Source organism: Corythoichthys intestinalis, chromosome 2 (genome assembly GCF_030265065.1).
Source record: "Corythoichthys intestinalis isolate RoL2023-P3 chromosome 2, ASM3026506v1, whole genome shotgun sequence".
NCBI lineage: Eukaryota > Metazoa > Chordata > Actinopteri > Syngnathiformes > Syngnathidae > Corythoichthys > Corythoichthys intestinalis.
This window is the reverse complement of record NC_080396.1, coordinates 61,789,853-61,810,716: the sequence shown is the minus strand read 5'-3', so window position 1 is coordinate 61,810,716 and position 20,864 is coordinate 61,789,853. Positions and strand designations below refer to the sequence as shown.

General features: G+C 40.3%; 1 protein-coding gene across 3 annotated transcripts in view; it reads left to right on the top strand.

Moving 5' to 3' along the window:
• Nucleotides 1-20,864, top strand: part of arfgef2 (ADP-ribosylation factor guanine nucleotide-exchange factor 2 (brefeldin A-inhibited)) — a 52,202-nt gene that overhangs the window by 398 nt on the left and 30,940 nt on the right. The window contains exons 2-25 of one of the 3 annotated variants that reach the window (XM_057830505.1): nucleotides 2,398-2,428; nucleotides 2,769-2,892; nucleotides 3,260-3,406; nucleotides 4,533-4,712; nucleotides 6,486-6,771; nucleotides 6,853-6,969; nucleotides 8,220-8,344; nucleotides 8,485-8,618; nucleotides 10,778-11,012; nucleotides 11,087-11,186; nucleotides 13,393-13,532; nucleotides 15,375-15,483; nucleotides 15,569-15,758; nucleotides 15,843-15,954; nucleotides 16,036-16,241; nucleotides 16,314-16,398; nucleotides 16,630-16,801; nucleotides 16,886-17,031; nucleotides 17,243-17,371; nucleotides 17,459-17,617; nucleotides 17,693-17,840; nucleotides 19,908-20,007; nucleotides 20,090-20,130; nucleotides 20,549-20,718. In XM_057830505.1, coding sequence (XP_057686488.1) covers nucleotides 2,398-2,428; nucleotides 2,769-2,892; nucleotides 3,260-3,406; nucleotides 4,533-4,712; nucleotides 6,486-6,771; nucleotides 6,853-6,969; nucleotides 8,220-8,344; nucleotides 8,485-8,618; nucleotides 10,778-11,012; nucleotides 11,087-11,186; nucleotides 13,393-13,532; nucleotides 15,375-15,483; nucleotides 15,569-15,758; nucleotides 15,843-15,954; nucleotides 16,036-16,241; nucleotides 16,314-16,398; nucleotides 16,630-16,801; nucleotides 16,886-17,031; nucleotides 17,243-17,371; nucleotides 17,459-17,617; nucleotides 17,693-17,840; nucleotides 19,908-20,007; nucleotides 20,090-20,130; nucleotides 20,549-20,718 — 3,386 coding nt within the window. Of the gene's footprint in view, nucleotides 1-2,397; nucleotides 2,429-2,768; nucleotides 2,893-3,259; nucleotides 3,407-4,532; nucleotides 4,713-6,485; nucleotides 6,772-6,852; nucleotides 6,970-8,219; nucleotides 8,345-8,484; nucleotides 8,619-10,777; nucleotides 11,013-11,086; nucleotides 11,187-13,392; nucleotides 13,533-15,374; nucleotides 15,484-15,568; nucleotides 15,759-15,842; nucleotides 15,955-16,035; nucleotides 16,242-16,313; nucleotides 16,399-16,629; nucleotides 16,802-16,879; nucleotides 17,032-17,242; nucleotides 17,372-17,458; nucleotides 17,618-17,692; nucleotides 17,841-19,907; nucleotides 20,008-20,089; nucleotides 20,131-20,548; nucleotides 20,719-20,864 lie in introns of all 3 variants that reach the window. The other 2 variants (XM_057830504.1, XM_057830503.1) reach the window with 2 other exon arrangements.

Genomic DNA, 20,864 nt, shown 5'->3' with positions numbered 1-20,864 from the left:
CATTTTTGAGCCTTCATCTACCACGTTAGCTAGCATTAGCAGCCAAGTGGCCCTGCGCGGTGGCGCCTGGAGACGTGCAAAAGTGTCATTTACGTGTCGTCGTCTTGGTATCGATCCCGACTTTCTTAGTCGGACATATGGACGCCACGCTCCGCTGTCATTGCGGACTTGTATACGCTGGCATCGTAGAGGTTAGCAGGCTTGTTAAACAGACCAATGACTGTGTCGTACGTAGCACTGTCAAGCAGCCAGACAGCCTAGTTAGTAAAATAAATTCAACACACACCCAGTAACACCAGGATACGGTGACGTCCGTGCTGCTCCCTAATCACCATACGTGGTACATTGACTTACGTGTCGAATTCATTCACTCACATCAGGCTTTCCTTTTGTATGATTGAAATCCCATTAAATCTTTTCCAGGCCCCTTACTTGTGGCCCACATGACTCAAAATGTATTGTCCACACTTGTGGACGCCTAGTTTTAACTCGGTCCAAATTGATTGGATGATTATCGTCATTGTTTGCTAATGTTTGTACCACAACAGCAAAAACATCATATGGGAGCATATATTGTCTTTAAGAAAGGTTGTTGTCTTTGCCCAATGCACTGAAAGAAGTAATCATAATTGTATATTGTCGTCATTACACAACATTATTGTATTTTTTCAATTGTTGGTATATATTTCTGAAGGAAAAAAAAAAAAAAAATATATATATATATATATATATATATATATATATATATATATATATATATATATATATATATATATATATATATACCAATTGTTAATATGAACAAAATTAAAATGAAAAATATTGAAATGAATTAAAATCAAACACCATCTGATTATTACCCTCAATAAAACTCAAAAGTTTAAATGTGTGTGGGTGTATAATTAAAAAAATAAAAATCATAGTGACAACGACACATGTCCAATTCATTTAAACTGCGAGGGCAGGCTGAGAATGCTCAGTTTTCAGCACCTTTGACAGTACTATACGTCAAATCCATTTCGACTGGGTGGCATCGGTGACTGCCATCCTCTCCCAGTCAAAATTAATCGAATGTGTACTTGTGTAGCACTGTCAATGGCAGCCAGTGTCCTTTAGGTACTTTAGTGTAGTAATTAGTTTTATAGTAACAAAACATACACTGTCGTAAAAGCGCGTCTATATATTAAAACCCAAGCATAAAAGTGCAAACTGATAGAGGATATTCTGGCAGCTGTGGAACCGATCAAACACTTCCTGTGCACGCTGTGATAACATAACTATGGTAACTACGAGCTGATGACCTGATTAACCTGAACTTGTTAAAATGTCATTTTCTTTATCACTGACATCTGTGGACAAATGCTAAATACATGTGGAGGCATATCACTTATTCATACTTATAGACTAAATGTAACCAGTACAAAGAATGGATGCTAACATGAATACAACCTAAAAGGCAGATATTACCACATTTGAGAGTTCTTCAAAACATTTGGTGTAAAATAAAAGGCATTTTGACTTTTTGTACATTTGGCTTTGTAGAGAGTATCCAAAATTTAGGATCATGTCACACTTAACTACAAGAACATGCATTGCCAACATGGGGTAATGTATTAGTGTTTTCTTAGATATAATAGCCTACCATTGTGAGTTGGAATGTATTCCAAAGCCTCACGAAAGTGGTCAGGGATTGACATTGCTGCATGGCCACACCTCAAGCCGTGTCACTCTATATGCTGACTGAGGTTCGGGGTTAGCCAGTCTTTGGCTAACGTCAACGTCACTCGACAAGCCAAGTCAATCTGTATCAGGCTTCCTCCCACTTCTCTCAATGTTCCACAGATGTGAATGTGAGTATGAATTGTTGCTGTCTGCATATGCTGTGCGACTCACAGGTGACCACATGTACTCTACTTCTCCCCCAATTTCAACCAAAAGTGGAGAAAATTAATGGAAAGCAACTCTTCACTGTAGCATCAAACATAGGACTATCTTATTTCCTCAGATAGTGGCCTCAGCTTGAACAAATAAATGCCACACCTCAGTAACTCTCATTTGCCCTTACAATGACCTATAATAGCATGTGTTTGTGGTATACTGTACTTTGTAGATGATCTGTCTTGGATGTTGATTTTTAAGTGGAGTTTTACAGAAAAGAAGCTTCAGAAAGTTTGAAGCCTGCGTTGCTTCAGGATTTAGTGAGTGACTTAGCCAACTTGTTCATCATCACCTTTGGCTGACTAAAATTCCACTTGGGTGAAATTCATGTTGAATTCGTTTATCAACTTTGCATGTTTACAGTGGCTGTCATCAATTTTGTGAACTTGTCTTAATCATAAAACTATCATTATCTATGAACTAGTCAGTCGTGTCTTATTTTGTATTTTTTTTTCATAGATGAAATCAAGGCCGAGCTTGAGAAACAAAAGTAAGTACACGCAGGCGCTCACATATATGTATACGTTAGTATGCGTAAATGAAAAGATGCATGCATAATCGGTGGCCAAGAAAGTCTTTATTATTATTATTATTTTTAAATAGTCTGCAGAAAGTAATATTTAATATACTTGTACAATATCTGTAGCCTACTGACACTTTGGCAATTCAGAAGATTATTGATGATTTATTCTGTTCAGCCTGACGTAAAAAAAATAAATATTTGACTCCACAACAATCAGATGAGTTACACTTTAGGAAGTGGTGGCACACTGCGTCATTGTATTTTTTTATTTATACTATTTAAGACCCATTTTCTTGCCCTCCACCAGGGATGGCACAGTGGTTCCACCCAGAGCCAACTACATTGAGGCTGACCAGTACGTGCTGCCTTTTGAATTGGCTTGCCAATCGAAGTCCCCCCGCATAGTTAGCACCTCTTTGGACTGTCTGCAGGTAAAAATACACACACATGTACAAACACATGTATCACTAACATGCACTATTCACAAATGGTTTGGGATATTTGGCTTTCGGGCAAAATTGCATGTTCAAAGCTTAGGTTAACTCCAATAGAAAAGGTTATATTGTGTTTCAGGTTCAACCTGAAATTTCATACAAAAGCCAAAAATGCCTAACTTTTTGTGAGTAGTGTTGTTCATGAGTGAGAGGCTCAGGCGGGCGACATCTTGCCCTACATTCTCAATGTTGAAACACGACTTTTGTCAGATTCATTGTGTCAGTTGAGGTAGCTCGACAACTGCTTGTAAACATGCTGCTCGGATCTGATGCTTAAAAACATGCTTTTGTGTCTTCGTGACAGAAACTAATAGCGTACGGCCACATAACAGGCAACGCTCCAGACAGCAGAAGCCCAGGCAAGAGGCTGATTGACCGCTTGGTGGAAACGATCTGCAACTGCTTCCAGGGCCCGCAAACTGACGAGGGAGTCCAGCTACAGATCATCAAGGTATTTTCAGATTAGTCATTACAAAGCAGTTCATTTGAAATCTGTTTGGTGCGGCATATCCTTTTCTAAAAAAAAATAATTTTTTTTTACTTTCAATGCAGATCCACCTGTTGTGGCTCAATTAGAATAAAATTTGATATCAAGAATTTTAAAGTTCCAGTCATCAAAATATTAAACTCCCCAAAAATATAGGTCTAACCTGTTTGTGCTTGTTTACTAGATACTTAAGTGAGAGATATTCTTTGTTATTCAATATAAAAATGTAATGTTTGTGGGAATACATTTATTCATGTTAAGCATTGTCTTCCTTTTGTAGAGCAATGATTGGAACCTTCTAGTAGCCTTGTGCAATTTTCTAGTTTCTAGGAATAAAAGGCTCCTCCCCACATCTGCAGTTGAATAAATAAACGCCCGTAGGCCACTGTTTGCAGAAATACGATACAGGTTTCATGTCTTTGGTGCTTTACAGTCCACATGCCACTGCTGCTTGCTGAAGTTGTCTTTGGGCTACTGTGTACACATGATCAGGTTAGACAGGACAAAGTATCCATCTCTTGAGATGAACACATTGCGAATGAATAAATTATTATTGTCAACATCTTGCTTCTCAATGTTAGCCAAGTCTTGTTTTGGTGTTAAAGCAAAACCGTAAGCAGCTAAAAACTACATTTCATCTCTTCATGTATTAAAAAAAACAATGTTCCGTATTTTGTGCACTATAAGGCGCACCTAAAAGCCTTCAGTTTTCTCAAAAGCCAACAGTGCGCATTATAATCCAATGTGCCTTATATATTGGGTAATCATGGCATGGCAGTCCCTTTAGCCCAGCTCCAACTACTGGATGAATAACACAACTCCAACCACTACTACTACTACTACTACTACTACTACTACTACTAACTATTACAGTTGCAACTACGCCTTATAATGTGGTGTACCCTATAAATGAAAACAACTTTAAAAAAGCCCATTCATTGAAGGTGCGCTTTATAGTCTGATGCTCCTTATAGTGCGGAAAGTACGGGTACATCCAGCCTTCGTGGTAATACAACCAATGCATAGTCTTGTAACGGCCTCGTTTGTGAACATTCTACTTCACATATTCTATTTTCTTAACTCCATCCAGGCACTTCTGACAGCCGTGACCTCGCCACACATTGAAATTCACGAAGGCACAATCCTCCTCACTGTCAGGACATGTTACAATATCTACCTGGCCAGCCGGAACCTCATCAACCAGACAACTGCCAAGGCCACGCTCACTCAGATGCTCAATGTCATCTTCACGCGCATGGAGAACCAAGCTGTTAGTTTTAGTTTTATAATATACATCACCAGGGGTGAAAGTGGGTCGGAACGCACCGGATTGGCGTTCCGCCAAAAAATATGATGGCGGAACGCCGTTCCGGCATACGGTGCTTTGATCCCGAAAATATGACGGCAAGTGTCAAAACCCAATGTTTAAAAAAAAAAAAAAAAAAAAAAAAAAAAACCTGCCACGCCGCCACACACGCATCTCCAATATGAGCAATCTACTAATGTCAGATTTACATACACAAGTGTTAACAATAGAAGCCTAATTAAGAGCTTGCTTAGCGTCATCCGTTTTCACTGATTTTTATTATTCATTTATTCTACGTAGTTCTCCCCAGCGTCTCTCTCTGACAAGTCGCATTGCCTGTAGCCCTTTTCACACATATTACCAGGGAATTTCCCGTATAAGGTAACGCAGGATTTACTCTCGTCATTGCTTTCGTGCATAAAAAGATTCCGATAATGAACCGGTTGGACGCTTTCACAGACTTGACCTGTGTTACCCACTTGGAAGGCTGCTGGGCGATTTTATAACCTGGACATTACATCATTTTTGGTCAGCATTGTCACAATGTTGGTCAAATCCTGTCGTGTTTTGTTCCGGAGGGAGCGTTCCCCGACGTGTAACTGCAACCAATTTACGGTCATCAAGAGGTAAGATCGGGCCTAAAAAAATCCAGCCCGACCCGACCCGACCTTTGTCCGCTGGTATTAATGCCCGACCCGCCCGAGCCCGATCAATTAACTTGATTTGTAGGCCCGAAAAAACCCCAAAATATTATGTTTTATTTGTAGGCCCGAGCCCGGAAAAAAAAATGAAATTTTATATTTTATTTGTAGGCCCAAACCCGAGAAATAACCCCTCAAAATTCTATGTATTATTTGTGAGGAGAGGAAAGGGATGCTCCAGTCAGACCTGGACAAATCACTGCTTGCTGCTTGGAAAAACGGACTGGTTGCGTTTTGCGTGATCACATTTGGTGACAATGCCTGCGCATTAAGCCTGTCTTTTGTCACGAATTCTCAGTTGGCAGAAAAAACCCGCAACTTTTCTTAATGTTTAAATAGTCTACATATTTTTATGATCATTTTAAATGCATTTGCACAACGAAATAACGCTGGAAAAGTTTGTAAAATGTAAATAAACAGATGCGGTTTTGCATCGCAGAGGAGAAAGAGTAAAAAGAGGGCGCATGGCACGCTCTGGCTAAGCAGTGACCATACAGCGCCTTGTCTTTTTTATCCAAATTATTTATTTGATAAGTATTCCTTTGTTTAACATCCATACATCGTTTTGGTATACATATATAGATATATATTTATTTTAAAAATTTAGCGAGAACCCCGACCCAAACGTAATGATTGACATTTTAATTTCGTTATGTTTTCAGTTTAATTTAGCCATTTCCAGCTTGCCATGTTTATAGCCCTGCTTTCACACACACCAGGAGAAAACCAACGCAGGCATGGTGTTATATTCACAACTGTGCCAAAGTTCTTGCATTTTGGTGGTTTTAGGAAGTTTAAGCCCCCCCCCCCCTCACACACACACACACACACAAACAAAAAAAAAGGGCTCTGTGGCGAACTTTATGTTAGGGAGTTCCGGCAAGAAATTCTAGCCACTTTCACCCCTGTACATCACCCTTCCAAATACACAGGATCAAACTAATTGTTCAGCCCTAAATTGAATTAACAGACATTGTCATTGGACTTGCAGGTTTTTGAATTACTACAGAATATTGTTTTACATTTATTTGGCCAGGCTTTCGAGGCCCAGGAGCAAGAGAAGGACCGTCTACATCTGCCCCAAAACAACCCCTCACCAGTCCCTTGTAGCCGGAGGTCTGGCTCCCCTCGGCTTGACCGTACACCCACCCCTGAGCCACAGAGTTCCCCATCACCTGCAGCCAGTACTCCAGATCTAAATGCCACCAGTTCGACGTCACCACCTCCGCCTGAACTTGACCTAGACACACCCACAGTCAATGGAGACTCAGAGAGCAGTAATGTACCACGGAATGGAACAGAAGAGGTCATACTTTCTAGAGGTGTGTGATGCCAGATTTCAAATTCATTTTAAACTTTGAGGTCCATGTCGGGGTTTAGAATCTTGTCGTCTTTCTGTGTAGATTCCGTTTTTGAAGATGAAAGCAGTGAGGCCCCTCCAGAAGTCCAGGGCGCTGAAGAAGTCAACACAGATCCAGAAGCTGCGACTGAAGATGAAGGAGAACAGCCACCTCATACTGGTCAGAACTCATCTTACTGCTACTGTTAAGCTAAGACATTTGCGGAAGTGCCAACTCAAAGAATACTTGGCACATACATTAGCTCATTGGCTGCCACTAACGGGGCTAGATGTCCAATCCACCCCCCGCCCCTTCAGTCAAAATTGGACATCTGTTACCGTCAATGGCAACTATTAAATTAAAATGTGTTCATATTGTAAGGCCAAAATGTTCAGGAAAATGGTCATGTAGGCCACAATATTAAAATTTAGTATACAAGTGTGACCTGCATGAACCAAAATGTGTTTTCTATTATTAATCATTATTGTATTCTTTTATATTATCTTTATATATTTTGATGAATAAGTACATTAATAACTTACATGATAATAAAACAAATAACATTAAAATCAATTGAAAACACAAATACACTCTGGTAAATAACATAAAGTACCCCCTAGCGTCCACATATTTTCTAGTATCAAGTGTTCTAACAAGGGTTAATGGTGTTCCTAATGTTTCCGTTTTGTACAGGGTGACCCAAAAAAAAGTTTACACTCAGTTGACTGCTTGTTTAAAAGCCATTGAAACATATCTAAATAGGCTGTCACGCTTAAGTGATTCATTAAGGTCACTCAATGCAGCTGGTAATCTCTTGTCTCTACAATTCCTGTGCTTCTGCTGAAAATGAAGAAAACTTTAGCTGTACCTGAATTGCTGCGTGCCGGTCTGACACCTACTGAGATTGCAGCAAATCTGAGAATATCCAGATGTGCAGTCTACAAAGTTAAAAAGAAGCTGAAAGATACTGGAACAGCCTCACGAAAACCTGGGTCTGGAAAATCCGATCTGTGCGGACCAAAAAGTTGATTGACAAGGTGATATGTGGCCACCCCAGAGTCCAGAGCTCAATCCCCTGGATTATAGCATATGGGCAACTGTAGAGGACAGTGCCTGTAAGAAGCCACAAACTTCTGTGGCAGCCTTGGAGAGGTCCATTGTTAGATCTTGGGAAAAGATGACAGCATCCTACATAAAGAAGACCTGTCAAGCGTTCCGCAGGCGCCTGGAGGCTGTTGTGACACTTAAGGGAGGACACATTGAAAAATAGAGTGTACTGTACATGTTCTTTACAATAATGTATAATTTGTGATTAAATTCTAATTCTAAGTTGAATAAACATGGCATTTAAGTTGTATTATGGCAGTGTAAACTTTTTTTTGGGTCACCGTGTAATTGTTTCCATTGCTCTTTGCATCTCCTCCAATTAGATGAGCCCCCTGTCCAGCACATTTTTGAGCAAACACGAGTTGCTCTCCCTCAAGCCGGCGGCGAGGCACTACAGATGAACGGCATCATCGAAGACCGTTCCTCTGTTTCTTCAGCGGAAATGTTGGTAAGCAAAAAACTAATACCACCGTAATACTCAACATGGTCAAATCAATCACTGTTAACAGTGTCAGTGAAACATATAATTTTTGGCAACATTAGGTAGATTGTGCTCAAATAAAACTTTTTTTTCTGCATGTGGCTTAGGATGCAGAGACACTCCAAGGACCCCACAGCGCCTCCCGGTTCTCTCATATCCTACAGAAAGATGCCTTCCTGGTTTTTCGCTCATTGTGCAAACTTTCAATGAAACCCCTTGCAGATGGACCCCCAGATCCAAAGTACGTAAGGGACCAGCCTACTAACAACAATCACTCCCAGTCCTCTATGAGTTCAATTGTTTAACTGCACAGTGCCTTTTTGTCTTGACACCACTGGACTCGCTAGTAACACTTTGGTGCTAAGAGGCACTCTTCATCGTTATATTGCATATTTCTCCCATCCCATAAAATGATTCCCATTTGTGAGACGTACATACAAAAGTGCCACTTATTTAACCCATGTCAATTAGTCTGATGCGTTTAAATGTGGCATGGTGTTTGCACATTTACATGGTAGGGAAGAACAGGGTTCGTTGTCCCATGGGTCGGTTGTCTCACTTGCTATAACACAACCACCAGACGGCGCTGTTGCACAATATCAGAATTGAAATTAATCATAATTGTACCCAGAAAAAAATCAAGAGTTAACTGTAAAGTCACACATCACTTTGATGTAAGAGGCATTTACTTTTTATGAGTCAATATTAAAATTTTACGGTCTTCACTTTTTTTTTTTTTTTTTTTTTGCTTTTACACAGTAGGTTTATTAGTTGCAAAAGTGTTACCATTCAAAAGAATGAAGACGTAGCTACAGTGCTGGCCAAAAGTATTGGCACCTCTGTAATTCTGTCAGATAATGCTCAATTTCTCCCAGAAAATGATTGCAGTTACAAATGCTTTGGCAGTAATATCTTCGTTTATCTTGCTTGCAATGAAAAAACGCAAAAGAGAATGAAAAAAAAAAAAAAATCATGATCATTTTACACAAAACTCCAAAAATGGGCCGAACAAAAGTATTGGCACTCTAAGCATAATACTCGGTAGCACAACCTCTAGAAAAAATAACTGTGAACAACCGCTTCTGGTATCCATCATTGAGTTTCTTAAAATGCTCTGCTGGAATTTTAGACCATTCTTCTTTGGCCAACTGCTCCAGGTCACTGAGTTTTGAAGGGTGCCTTCTCCAAATAGCCATTTTCAGATCTTTCCACAGGTGTTCTATTGGATTCAGGTCTGAACTCATTGCTGGCCACTTTAGAAGTCTCCAGTACTTTCTCTCAAACCATTTTCTAGTGCTTTTTGAAGTGTGTTTTGAGTCATTGTACTGCTGAAAGACTCAATGACCTCTGAGGGAGACCCAGCTTTCTCACACTGGGCGCTACATTATGCTGCCAAATTTGTTGGTAGTCTTCAGACTTCATAATGCCATGCACACGGTCAAGCAGTCCAGTGCCAGAGGTAGCAAAGTAACCCCAAAACATAGCGAACCTCTGCCATGTTTGACTATGGGGACCGTGTTCTTTTCTGTGAAGGCCTCGTTTTTTTCCCTGTAAACTCTATGTGGATGCCTTTTCCCAAAACTTTAATCCATTTGAACTGGCTGCACGTGTGATTTAGTTATTACCACCACCTGTTATGTGCTACAGGTAAGTAATGGGCTGTTAATTACACAAATTTCAGAAGCATCACGTGATTTTTCAAAGGGTGCCAATACTTTTGTCCGGCCCTTTTTTGGAGTATTGTATAAAAGGATAATGATTTAAAAAAAAAAATGTTTTCCTTTCTCTTTTGTGTTTTTTCATTGCTAGCAAAATAAATGAACATATTACTACCAAAGCATTTGTATTTGCAATGATTTTCTGGGAGAAATTTAGCGATGTCTCACAGAATTGCATGGGTGCCAATACTTTTGGCCAGCACTGTAGTTGTGGGTGACATTCTCTAGCTAGACAGTTTCTTGCTAGCTGGCAACTTAGCTTTTTGCCAAAACACAAGTTGGGATTGGTTGTCAGTCGCATAACCAACACTGTTCTTCCCTACTATTTTTGGCAAACCTGACTGCCCCAAATTAAGGTGATCTTCAACACATACTGAAAATGAACGTTACATTTGAACTCGTTTAACAAACTTAACTTGGGCCTTTCTTTTGTACATTTCATGTTTTACTTTGCCATGATTTGATAAAGGGTCTAGCATTACACATGTGACAAAAATTCTGACATTGTGTAAATGTGCTGTGGTTGCTAGTAGTTGTCTGACACTTCAAAGGTTGTAGTGCCTTCCCATCTCTGGTTACTTTTACGTTAAACTTCACCTGATTCTTGGATGGTTATTGAGATATCTTTTGACTTTGTACATTTAACGCTTTCATGTTTTTAACCTGTTATTTGGTTGTGTAGGTCTCATGAGTTGCGGTCCAAGATTGTGTCACTGCAGTTGCTGCTGTCTGTGCTGCAAGGTGCAGGGCCAGTGTTCCGCACCCATGAGATGTTCGTCAATGCCATTAAGCAGTATTTATGTGTGGCGCTGTCAAAAAATGGCGTCTCCTCAGTGCCTGAGGTGTTCGAGCTCTCGCTGGCTATCTTCCTCACACTGCTGTCCCACTTCAAGGTCCACCTGAAGATGCAAATTGAGGTATGTTGCTGAGTAGTTGGTAGGGCTTTGTTAACTTGTTTTGTTGACATATTTTCAAATCTCGTTTGCTTCAGGTGTTTTTTCGGGAGATTTTTCTCACCATTTTGGAAACGTCAACAAGCTCCTTTGAGCACAAGTGGATGGTCATCCAGACATTAACACGCATTTGTGCAGGTATGCATCAAAATATGCCCTGCAGGACACATACGGCTCATTCTTTTCTTTAATTTGCCGAATTCGGCATTAACGTACAGTAATTGATTCCTTTACTATTTGCAGCATTCGATTAGCTGCTCTATCTTAAAATTCATTTGTTTTTTTAAACCATAAAAAGGACCCATATGAAATTTATAGTTTTAATGTGAAATACTTTTCTACTCCATGCATGCTCCAGCAGTGCCCTGATACGTACGCAGAGCCCTGACATTTTAACTGAGACTGCCTGAAAAAGCCCTTCTCCTCCCTTCAATAGAGAAGGTTTCGATCGAACATTCTGGGCGAACACGTACCTGTGCATATCCTTGCGCTAGTCTCCGCTTGGCCAAAACTCTGCACAAGCGAGCCGGTAACTTCACTATACAATGGATTCTCCAGACAATAAGAAGAAATTGGCTTCCAGCACAGCTTCAGCTCGGACTCCAAGCTTTATGTTCGTGCTCGTACAAGCATGCGCGCCATGCACGAGTTTAAGACAGTGGTAGAATGTAACGAAGTACTTGGCTACTGTACTCAAGTACATTTTATGTGTGTCTGTACTTGAGGACAAATATGAAGTCGTACTTTTTACTGATACTTCATTACATTTTACAGCACGTATCTGTACTTTTTACTCAGCTACTTTTGAAATTGGTGCCTGTGTTACACGTTACTTTTGTTTGTTTTTTCTCATTGTGAATAGTTCGCAATCGAAAAGCCACGTCCAACTATACTGTGGTTGAGCACTGGCGGCAAAAACATGAGTACAAGCAAGATTAGGCAGGTGAACAAGATATTGACCAATAAAACCAACAGTGAGAGCAGTGCGCCTTCAGATGGGTGCTTCACACTCTTGAACTGTAGGTGGGGGTGCACCTGATAGTTGCTTGCAATCTGCATTAAGCTGGTTTTGGCGTTCGAAGCGCGATTTGGCGAGGGATCACTGTATATCACATTTTTGCATCGGGAGAAAATTATTTTACTTTGTACTTGTTAAGTAAATTTTAAGGCAAGGACTTTTGTACTTGAGTAAGTTTTTTTCTGATGTAGTTGTACTTTTACTTACTTTTTTTTGCCTCTGTAGCTATACTTTTAGTCAAAGAAAAATGAGTACGTCATCCACTAGAGGTGGGAATCTTTGAACACCTAATGATTCGATTACGATTCAGAGGCTACAATTCGATTATGACCCCCCCAAGCAATTAGCTGCTTTTAATGTTTCGTACATGTTTACAAAAATTGTACAATAAGCCTCTCAGGCTTAAATAAACGCGATTTCAGTATCAAGTTAACAGTTCAAAACAGTAAATAAAATACTCAAGTCCCCATTCTGTATCAGCAGCTTTAAACTACATTCAATTAATTCAATGTTGTGAATCAACCGTTATAGTTGTTAAAATTGCTCACGTAATTCCATAATTTCCCTTGTGTCTACTTTAGACAAGTGAACGTTTTAAAACTTTTTTAAAGATGATTCAAGTCAAGATTTTGCCGATTTAGGAGTATTTTAGAAAGAAAAAGTTAATTAGGTTCGCTTGGAAGGTTCGCTACAACAGCCTTCCAGGGAATTCTACTTCTTTAAGTTTACTGTTTACTAACTCCTGCAAGTCTGCCATTTCGCATCTAGTTTTCTATACATGTGCTGCTAACGCCACAGAGTCTGTCATTTCACATCTATTTCTATATACATATGATATCTATTATCTACCGTAGCATTATGTGGACGTAGTTTGTAGCGGTTTTCGGCAGCAGTCAGGTATTATTGTTTTTTTATCTTGCGGCATGAGTTGAGCATTGTTGTCATTACCCGGGTAATGACAAGTATGATGTCTACTCTCGGTCCGTTCCTCATTGCGTCCCGAAGACAGTGCTATGTTTTATTTCCGCTTTACTTGACATATTTCAATAATTGGAATTTGGATGTTTGTGAATCGTTCTCGAATCTTCCATGTCCGAATCGAGAATAAGAATCGGAAATTTCGCACACCTCTATCATCCACTACTGCTTAAAGACAGAGGCTGCAGTGGTGGCAGTTGCAAGTAAAAAAGTGAAAAAACTCCATATAGCACGTTTAAGTAATGACCGTATTTAATATGAACACTAAAATGCAAATAGTGTTTAAGATTTTGATTAATAAGATTTTTAACAAATCGCCAATGAACAATGCTTGTCTTTCCTGTTCAGATGCCCAGTGTGTGGTCGACATTTACGTGAACTACGACTGTGACCTCAATGCTTCCAATATCTTTGAGCGCCTCGTCAACGACTTGTCCAAAATAGCTATGGGCAGGAGTGGCCAGGAGCTGGGCATGACGCCTCTGCAGGTACATTTTTATGGTTGACCACTATGATGCATAACTGAAAGTAAAAGAGTAAAAGATCCCATAGCGTTTTATTTACAAGTGACATTAAAATTTATATGAAATTAAATGCTGGTAAATCAGAACAACTGTATTATCTCATTGGCTGCAATTTGCGGTGCTAGACGTCCGATCCATTTTAACTGGGAGAAGCTGACACCGAATGATCGCTGCCCACCCTCCCAGTCATAATGGCTTGGATGGATGTCTGGCACCGTCAAAGACACTGAAAGTTGAACATTCACAGACTTAGTCTGTCATTATAAAATTAATTCATACTGTACATTTATTTATTTAAAAAAAATATATATATACAATAATAGAATTGAGACTGCTCTCAGCATACAGTATGACGATGTGTACATAACATTTTTAATCACATAGTCCACACGTGTATACAGAATGTCGCCAGGTCTATGGGATTATCTACTTTTTTTCCCCACTGACCAAAAATTGTCACTTGCCCGATAAAAGGTTAAGTTGCCTGAGGTGTTAACAGGGGGAGAAATTTAATCTTGGAAATACAAATTGTCACAAAGATGAATATTTTTGCAATTTTTTTGGTTTTCATTACACTACAGCCCATTTTACATATACCTGAACACTGTTTAAATCCCGGGATTTAAACGGGTATCCCTTGTGTGTGAAAGCAATTTCCTGGGTTGACTGACACGGAGATTAGGTGGACATTTAATGGGTCGCGTCTTAGTATTATGTCGGGGACTTTCCCGGGACGAGGAATGCTTGAAACCACACGTTTGATTCCTGGGTCAGAGCACAATGACTGATGACGTAAATATCATGGCGGGCCGACCGTCATTTCCTATTTCTTCGCAGTAAGAAGAAAAGTGGTCCATCTTTGGAAATGTGTGGTTTATTTTGTTGCTGATGTTAGGGTCTGCAACTGCGGAAAAGAGGTTGTACCTCAAATCACAAAATAATGGAGGGATGCGTTCAAGGGTTTAGTAAATCCAAACAAAAATACATGCGATCGCGGAAAAGGGGGAAAAACATGGGTCTGTGACAGTAAGTCGACGGGGATCAATAATACTAACCTAAGTGGTATGCAGAGAGCCGATAAGACAACAAAACAAATACACTCAAATACCAGCACAACATAGGGTATTTCACAACAAGGGCTGCACACGAACAAGCTAGCAAATGCACGAGATTCGAGAGAACAAGGTGTCGAATGGCGTCCGGCAAGTTAATATCTCGGCACCCTTCTCTTGGATCACCTTGCCTTAAATACGTCTTGATGGGCTTGAATTGGCTGCAGGTACGACGTCGGGAACGCTGCCACAGCCGGCTCTGTATCAAAACACGTTCTGACAACAAAATGCGACAGCCGATGCTGACCAAAAATGACTTAATGTACGGGTTATAAAATTGCGCTAGCAGCCCTCCCCGCACAGAGAGCGCAGAGTCGCAACATGGGACAAGTCTGTGAAAGTGTCCAACCTGCGTTATTCCCGAGATATCTCTCTATGTGTGACAGCAATTATGTGAGTAAACCCCGCGTCACCTTATATGGGAATTTACCGGGATATGTGTGTGAAAGGGCCTTATTATACTGCATTACTATTATTCACAGCTATTTTCTATTGTACTCAGTAGGCTTGTGTGATGAGCTGGAAGACCAATGGGGAAATAGTGGCTAAACCTTTGCATACCGCTTGTTCTTGCCATCTTATATTTGAAGTGTGGTGCCAAATTTAATGGTGTGGTGTCTACTACTTGAGAAAACGGCATGAATGAATGAATTGTATCTGAGTAGTGTATTTTTGTGCTCTTTGGTGTCATCAGGAGCTTAGCCTACGTAAAAAGGGCCTGGAATGTCTGGTGTCCATCCTCAAATGTATGGTCGAGTGGAGCAAGGACATGTATGTCAACCCAAACCTACAAGCCAACCTTGGTAAGCGTGCGGGGTCCTTTTGCTCAATCTATAATTTCCACACAGATTTTGCTAACGGAACTCTGTATGTTGGTTTGTTTTGCAGGCCAGGATCCCCCGTCTGAGAGCGAGATGGCAGAGTTGAAGCTTCCAGAGCAGCTTACTGGACGTCGAGACAGCATCAGCTCCTTGGACTCCACGGTCTCGGCCAGTGTCACGTCATCTCAGCCAGACCACCCGGAGCAGTACGAAGTCATTAAGCAACAGAAGGACATTATAGAGCATGGCATCGAACTGTGAGTTTTTGGCAAGATGTGGTGGATGTTTAGATAATGAGAGAGTAAATTGATCGTCTGTTTTCTTTTCTCACCGGCTCTCAGGTTTAACAAAAAGCCAAAACGGGGTATCCAATACCTGCAGGACCAGGGAATGTTGGGTTCCTCAGTTGACAACATTGCACAGTTTCTTCACCAGGAGGACAGATTGGACACAGTGAGCGACCGATCGAGCGGAATTAAAAACTGCAAGTAAAATCACCAAGAATGAAGCCTACTGCTATGTCTTTATGTGTAGACCCAGGTGGGCGAGTTCCTAGGAGAGAACATAAAGTTGAATAAAGAGGTGATGTACTGCTACGTTGACCAGCTGGACTTCTGCGGGCGGGACTTTGTCTCAGCCCTTAGAGCCTTTTTAGAAGGTTTTAGACTGCCGGGTGAAGCCCAGAAGATTGACAGGCTCATGGAGAAGTTTGCTGCTCGATACCTCGAGTGCAACCAGGGGTAAGGAGGATTTTGCCACGGTTAGAGTTTGTATGTAGCTAAATGTTAATTCATTTCATTTTTATTCTGCAGACAAACTTTGTTTGCCAGTGCAGATACGGCTTATGTGCTAGCCTATTCCATCATTATGCTCACCACAGACCTGCATAGTCCTCAGGTAAAAACAAGGATAGTTGGATTTAAAGCAATGTCTACCATACATCCTGCAATAGCCTGATAATGGAGTATCATTAATAATGTTTTTTTTTTAATTATTATTATTTTTTTTAAATGTGGATGTGCGTATGTGCCCGTTTTTGAAAATGGTTGGTGCTGTTGACACAGTGATGTGTAACTCAAAATTATGATGAAAGGCTTACCTGCATGTAACCGTAGCCAATGTTACCAGGTGAAAAACAAGATGACAAAGGAGCAGTACATCAAGATGAACCGTGGTATTAATGACAGTAAGGATCTGCCTGAGGAGTATTTATCCTCCATATATGATGAAATTGCCGGTAAGAAGATAGCCATGAAAGAGAGCAAAGAGTTCTTAATCACACCCAAGTCCACCAAGCAAAGTGAGTATTGTTCCTGGAGGAGTGTGCCAAATCTTTGCATGTTATCCACCGCGGCAAACAAAGTTCTTTTCTTTTGAGGTGTAGCCAGCGAAAAGCAGCGTCGCCTGTTGTACAACATGGAGATGGAGCAGATGGCTAAAACTGCTAAGGCTCTGATGGAGGCAGTGAGCCACGCTCAAGCCCCTTTCTTTAGCGCTACACACCTGGAGCATGTCCGGCCCATGTTTAAGGTCTGCAAAACTGATATACAGTTGTCCTGTGTCCTTACTGACATTGGTATAATACATGGTAGAATGAAAAGGTTTGGTTGTCTAACCTTTTGCATCACAAAGTATGCTCCTTTAAGTCACCCATTCAATTATAGAATCCTTGAACTAACCTCAGTAAAAATAAAATTTTGTTTCAAACATTATGAAAGTGAGCCATATTTCCAACTTCCAGCTGGCATGGACCCCTTTGTTGGCAGCATTTAGTGTTGGTCTCCAGGACTGTGATGACCCAGAGGTGGCCTCACTATGTCTGGAGGGCATTCGGTGTGCCATTAGGATAGCCTGCATCTTCACCATGCAGGTATGGATTGCTCCTGTCCTTTATTTTTTTCCCTAATCCAAAAGCATCTTTGGTTTTTTAATTTTCCGCTCTGCTGGTCATATGTAGCTAGAGCGAGATGCCTATGTCCAGGCCCTAGCCAGGTTCACCCTTCTAACAGCCAGCTCCAGCATCACTGAGATGAAACAAAAGAACATTGACACCATCAAGACCCTAATTACTGTGGCACACACAGATGGAAACTACCTGGGCAACTCCTGGCATGAGGTACGTTCTTTCTGCTGACAACAATGAGATATATTTTATATCCCCATCATGATTGTCATTTAAACATTCTTGTAGATCCTCAGGTGCATTAGTCAACTGGAACTAGCTCAATTGATTGGCACTGGAGTGAAGACGCGCTACATATCAGGAGTGGTTAGAGACAAAGACACCACCATCAAGGGCTTACCCTCTGGCACAGAGGAATTCATGCCCCTTGGACTCGGTAGGTAACACTAATTCAAGATCTATGGGAGGGTTTTATTATATTATAATGGACTCTTTTTTTTTTTTCCCCTATATCTTATCAATTTACAAAACCAATGTTGGAAACATGTTATTTGTAAGAAAAGTAAGGTACAGGCACTTAAAAGTCACTCAGAAATTGGCTTTGGTGATGATTTTTATTTATAAATTTTAATTGCACTCCCCCAAATTTGTTTTTTTTAAAATAACCTGTTATTCGAAGTGCAAATGGAGGTATATTTTTTTGTAATGTTTTATTTTATTTTGGCGTCGCATATAGTAGTTACTCGACATGCATTAAAAAAAAATTGCTGACCAAAAATCTTTGGCCGAAATGTGACTAAGGATGCGGTTTCAGTCCGAAACGCTTTTTTCACTGAAATAGCATTAACGAAATGGTAAATTGCGTTGCGGCAAGCAAATAGCTTGGTAGCATGTATTTCTCGTGCTACTAGAGGTCACATGTTTGTTGAACGACAGTGTGTTCGCTCAACACAGCTATATGCTGTTACACTTGCAGTGGAACAGCATATTACATGCTCTCGCAAGGGAGTTTTAGCTGCATATGGTGCTTTGGAGATGATGAGCTCCCTACGACATTGCCTTCCCACCAGTAGAGCTTCACTCTCCTTGTCCCCTTGAAATAAATAGAACTTATAGACTAAACCCACAGCCACAGCTCAAGTTGCTAAACATTAGAACAAAAATAATTATTTTCCATAAAAAACACTTCTAAATAAAATTAAAGATATATATTATATTGCAGGCACTACACTAACTTCTAAGCTCTATCTCAACATTTTATGAGACTTCACATTTTCTACATATTTCTCTCTAAGTTATGATGCAGGAATGTGTGTTCACTTTTTTTGGGTTAATATACCACTACTACTATTAATATTAATTTGTTGAATATTAATGGAGAATGAAAGCAAGAGACAAAGCGCGTGTGTATGACTTGTGTCATTTTTTACACATTATGCACACCGACCCACTCTCTCTGAATACAGAAAGTCGCCAGAGAGAAAAAACGCCACAGGCTGTATTGTTTTTGAACAGTGTTTACAATGGCGGAAGAGTTTGCAAAAGTGAGGAAACTAGTTAGCCGTCTCGGCATGCTAACTAGCAATATTAACAGCCTTGTTAACATGCTTAATCTTATTTGTTTTACCATCGCTAGACACGCTGGAGTGAACTCTCGTAGCTGTTGGGAAATGTTCATGACAGCGTTAACTTAAATTTTGTGTAAAGTGACTGATGATGGTTACGTAAATGTGAAATCATGTTAGAGGTGTTGCCTGCACGTCGGCTGTCCTTCCTCCTCTAAACCGCGGCCATCTCTTTCTTTACTCCAATACTAGACTTGACTTTTTTGAGGGGGTTTTGAAAAAGCTCAGGTGTCGTTTCGACAGCAACATCGGTGTCACCGACAGAGCAAAAAACGGAGGGGGAGGGGTGAGCGCTGACGCTCAACGCTATTTCTCGCTGCATTTTTGGGACATAAAAAACGGCTAACATCGTACTACGCTGTGATGGAAAATTTTAGTTGTTTTGAAACCATGACCATTTCATACCACGCTAAACCTTGAAACTGGTAACTGGCACATGCCTACTTACAAGTGAAAGACAGTGCTGCAGCTCATGTTTTCGAATAGCTGTGGAACAGATGTCAGTGTGATGCGAAGCTACTTTTTTTTTTGTTTGTTTGTTTGAGTACAATAGATAATTGCAATTTTTATTTTGGAGGCCAACTTGCCAAGGCTCTACAGACAGACCCAGTAAATTGTCTTCCTATAATTGGATAGAAATTTGTGGCAATTGATGCATTTACACAATGTCCCACATGGTAGACGCATGGTTGGTTCTTTAACTTAGGTCTGTTTTGTGGAAATAAAGGACTTTAAGTGTCTATTCAATTTTAAGATTGTATTTGTTCGCCAGCTTTCATATTTACCTACGTTTAGTGACTTCTATTATATAAACAACCAACTTCAGGATGCACTGTAGAAAATTCCTAAAGTTGTCATGGTGGATGTTAAATGTGGAGCAGGTAACCTGGTGGGAAATCAGGACAAGCGTCAAATGGCTCACCTCCAAGAGTCAGTGGGAGAAACCAGCTCTCAGAGTGTTGTCGTAGCTGTTGACAGGTGAGCCTTGGTGCTTAAATAATCACACATGTAGAGCTGCTAATTCATTTACTTACCTTGCATGCTTTCTTGGTACTTGCAGGATCTTCACAGGTTCAACAAGACTGGATGGAAATGCGATTGGTGAGTGAGCCTACCCTTCGCAGAAAAATGTAACTTGATTGCAATCAAATAAATAAATGACAGATAACACACTATTACCAGGGCACAATCTCATTTCGACCTCGTTTATGCATGAAACAGTTAAAAATATTGGAAAATGACTTTATATATACAAAATTCAGACAAGGCGTCCACATAATCTAGATATCACATTTTGAGTCATCAAGGCCACACTTGTATACCAAATGTTAATATAGTGGCCCCTATGAATAAAAATGTGTGGGCCATGTTGGCCTAACTTGTCTACTGAATATCGTGGCCTACATGAACCAGAATGTACGTGTGGGTGCCATCTTTTAGAAGTTTTTATTTATTTATTCATTTTTTACCAAAAAATAAATATAAAGACTTTATTGTTCTTTTATGGTTCGTCTTGCAGTGGACTTTGTGAGATGGCTGTGCGCAGTTTCCATGGACGAGCTGGCCTCGGCACATCAGCCCAGAATGTTCAGCCTGCAGAAGATAGTGGAAATCTCCTACTACAATATGAATCGCATCAGGCTGCAGTGGTCTCGAATCTGGCAGGTCATAGGGGACCACTTTAATAAGGTTAGTGAGGGTCCACATAAGATAAGAACTTTATATCAGTGTTGTTTTGGCAGCTCTTTTCATTTTCGTTTAGTTTTTGTCTTTTGGACGAAAATACTTATTAGTCTTAGTCGTATTTTAGTTATTTCAAAATGTGTTCGTCTTCG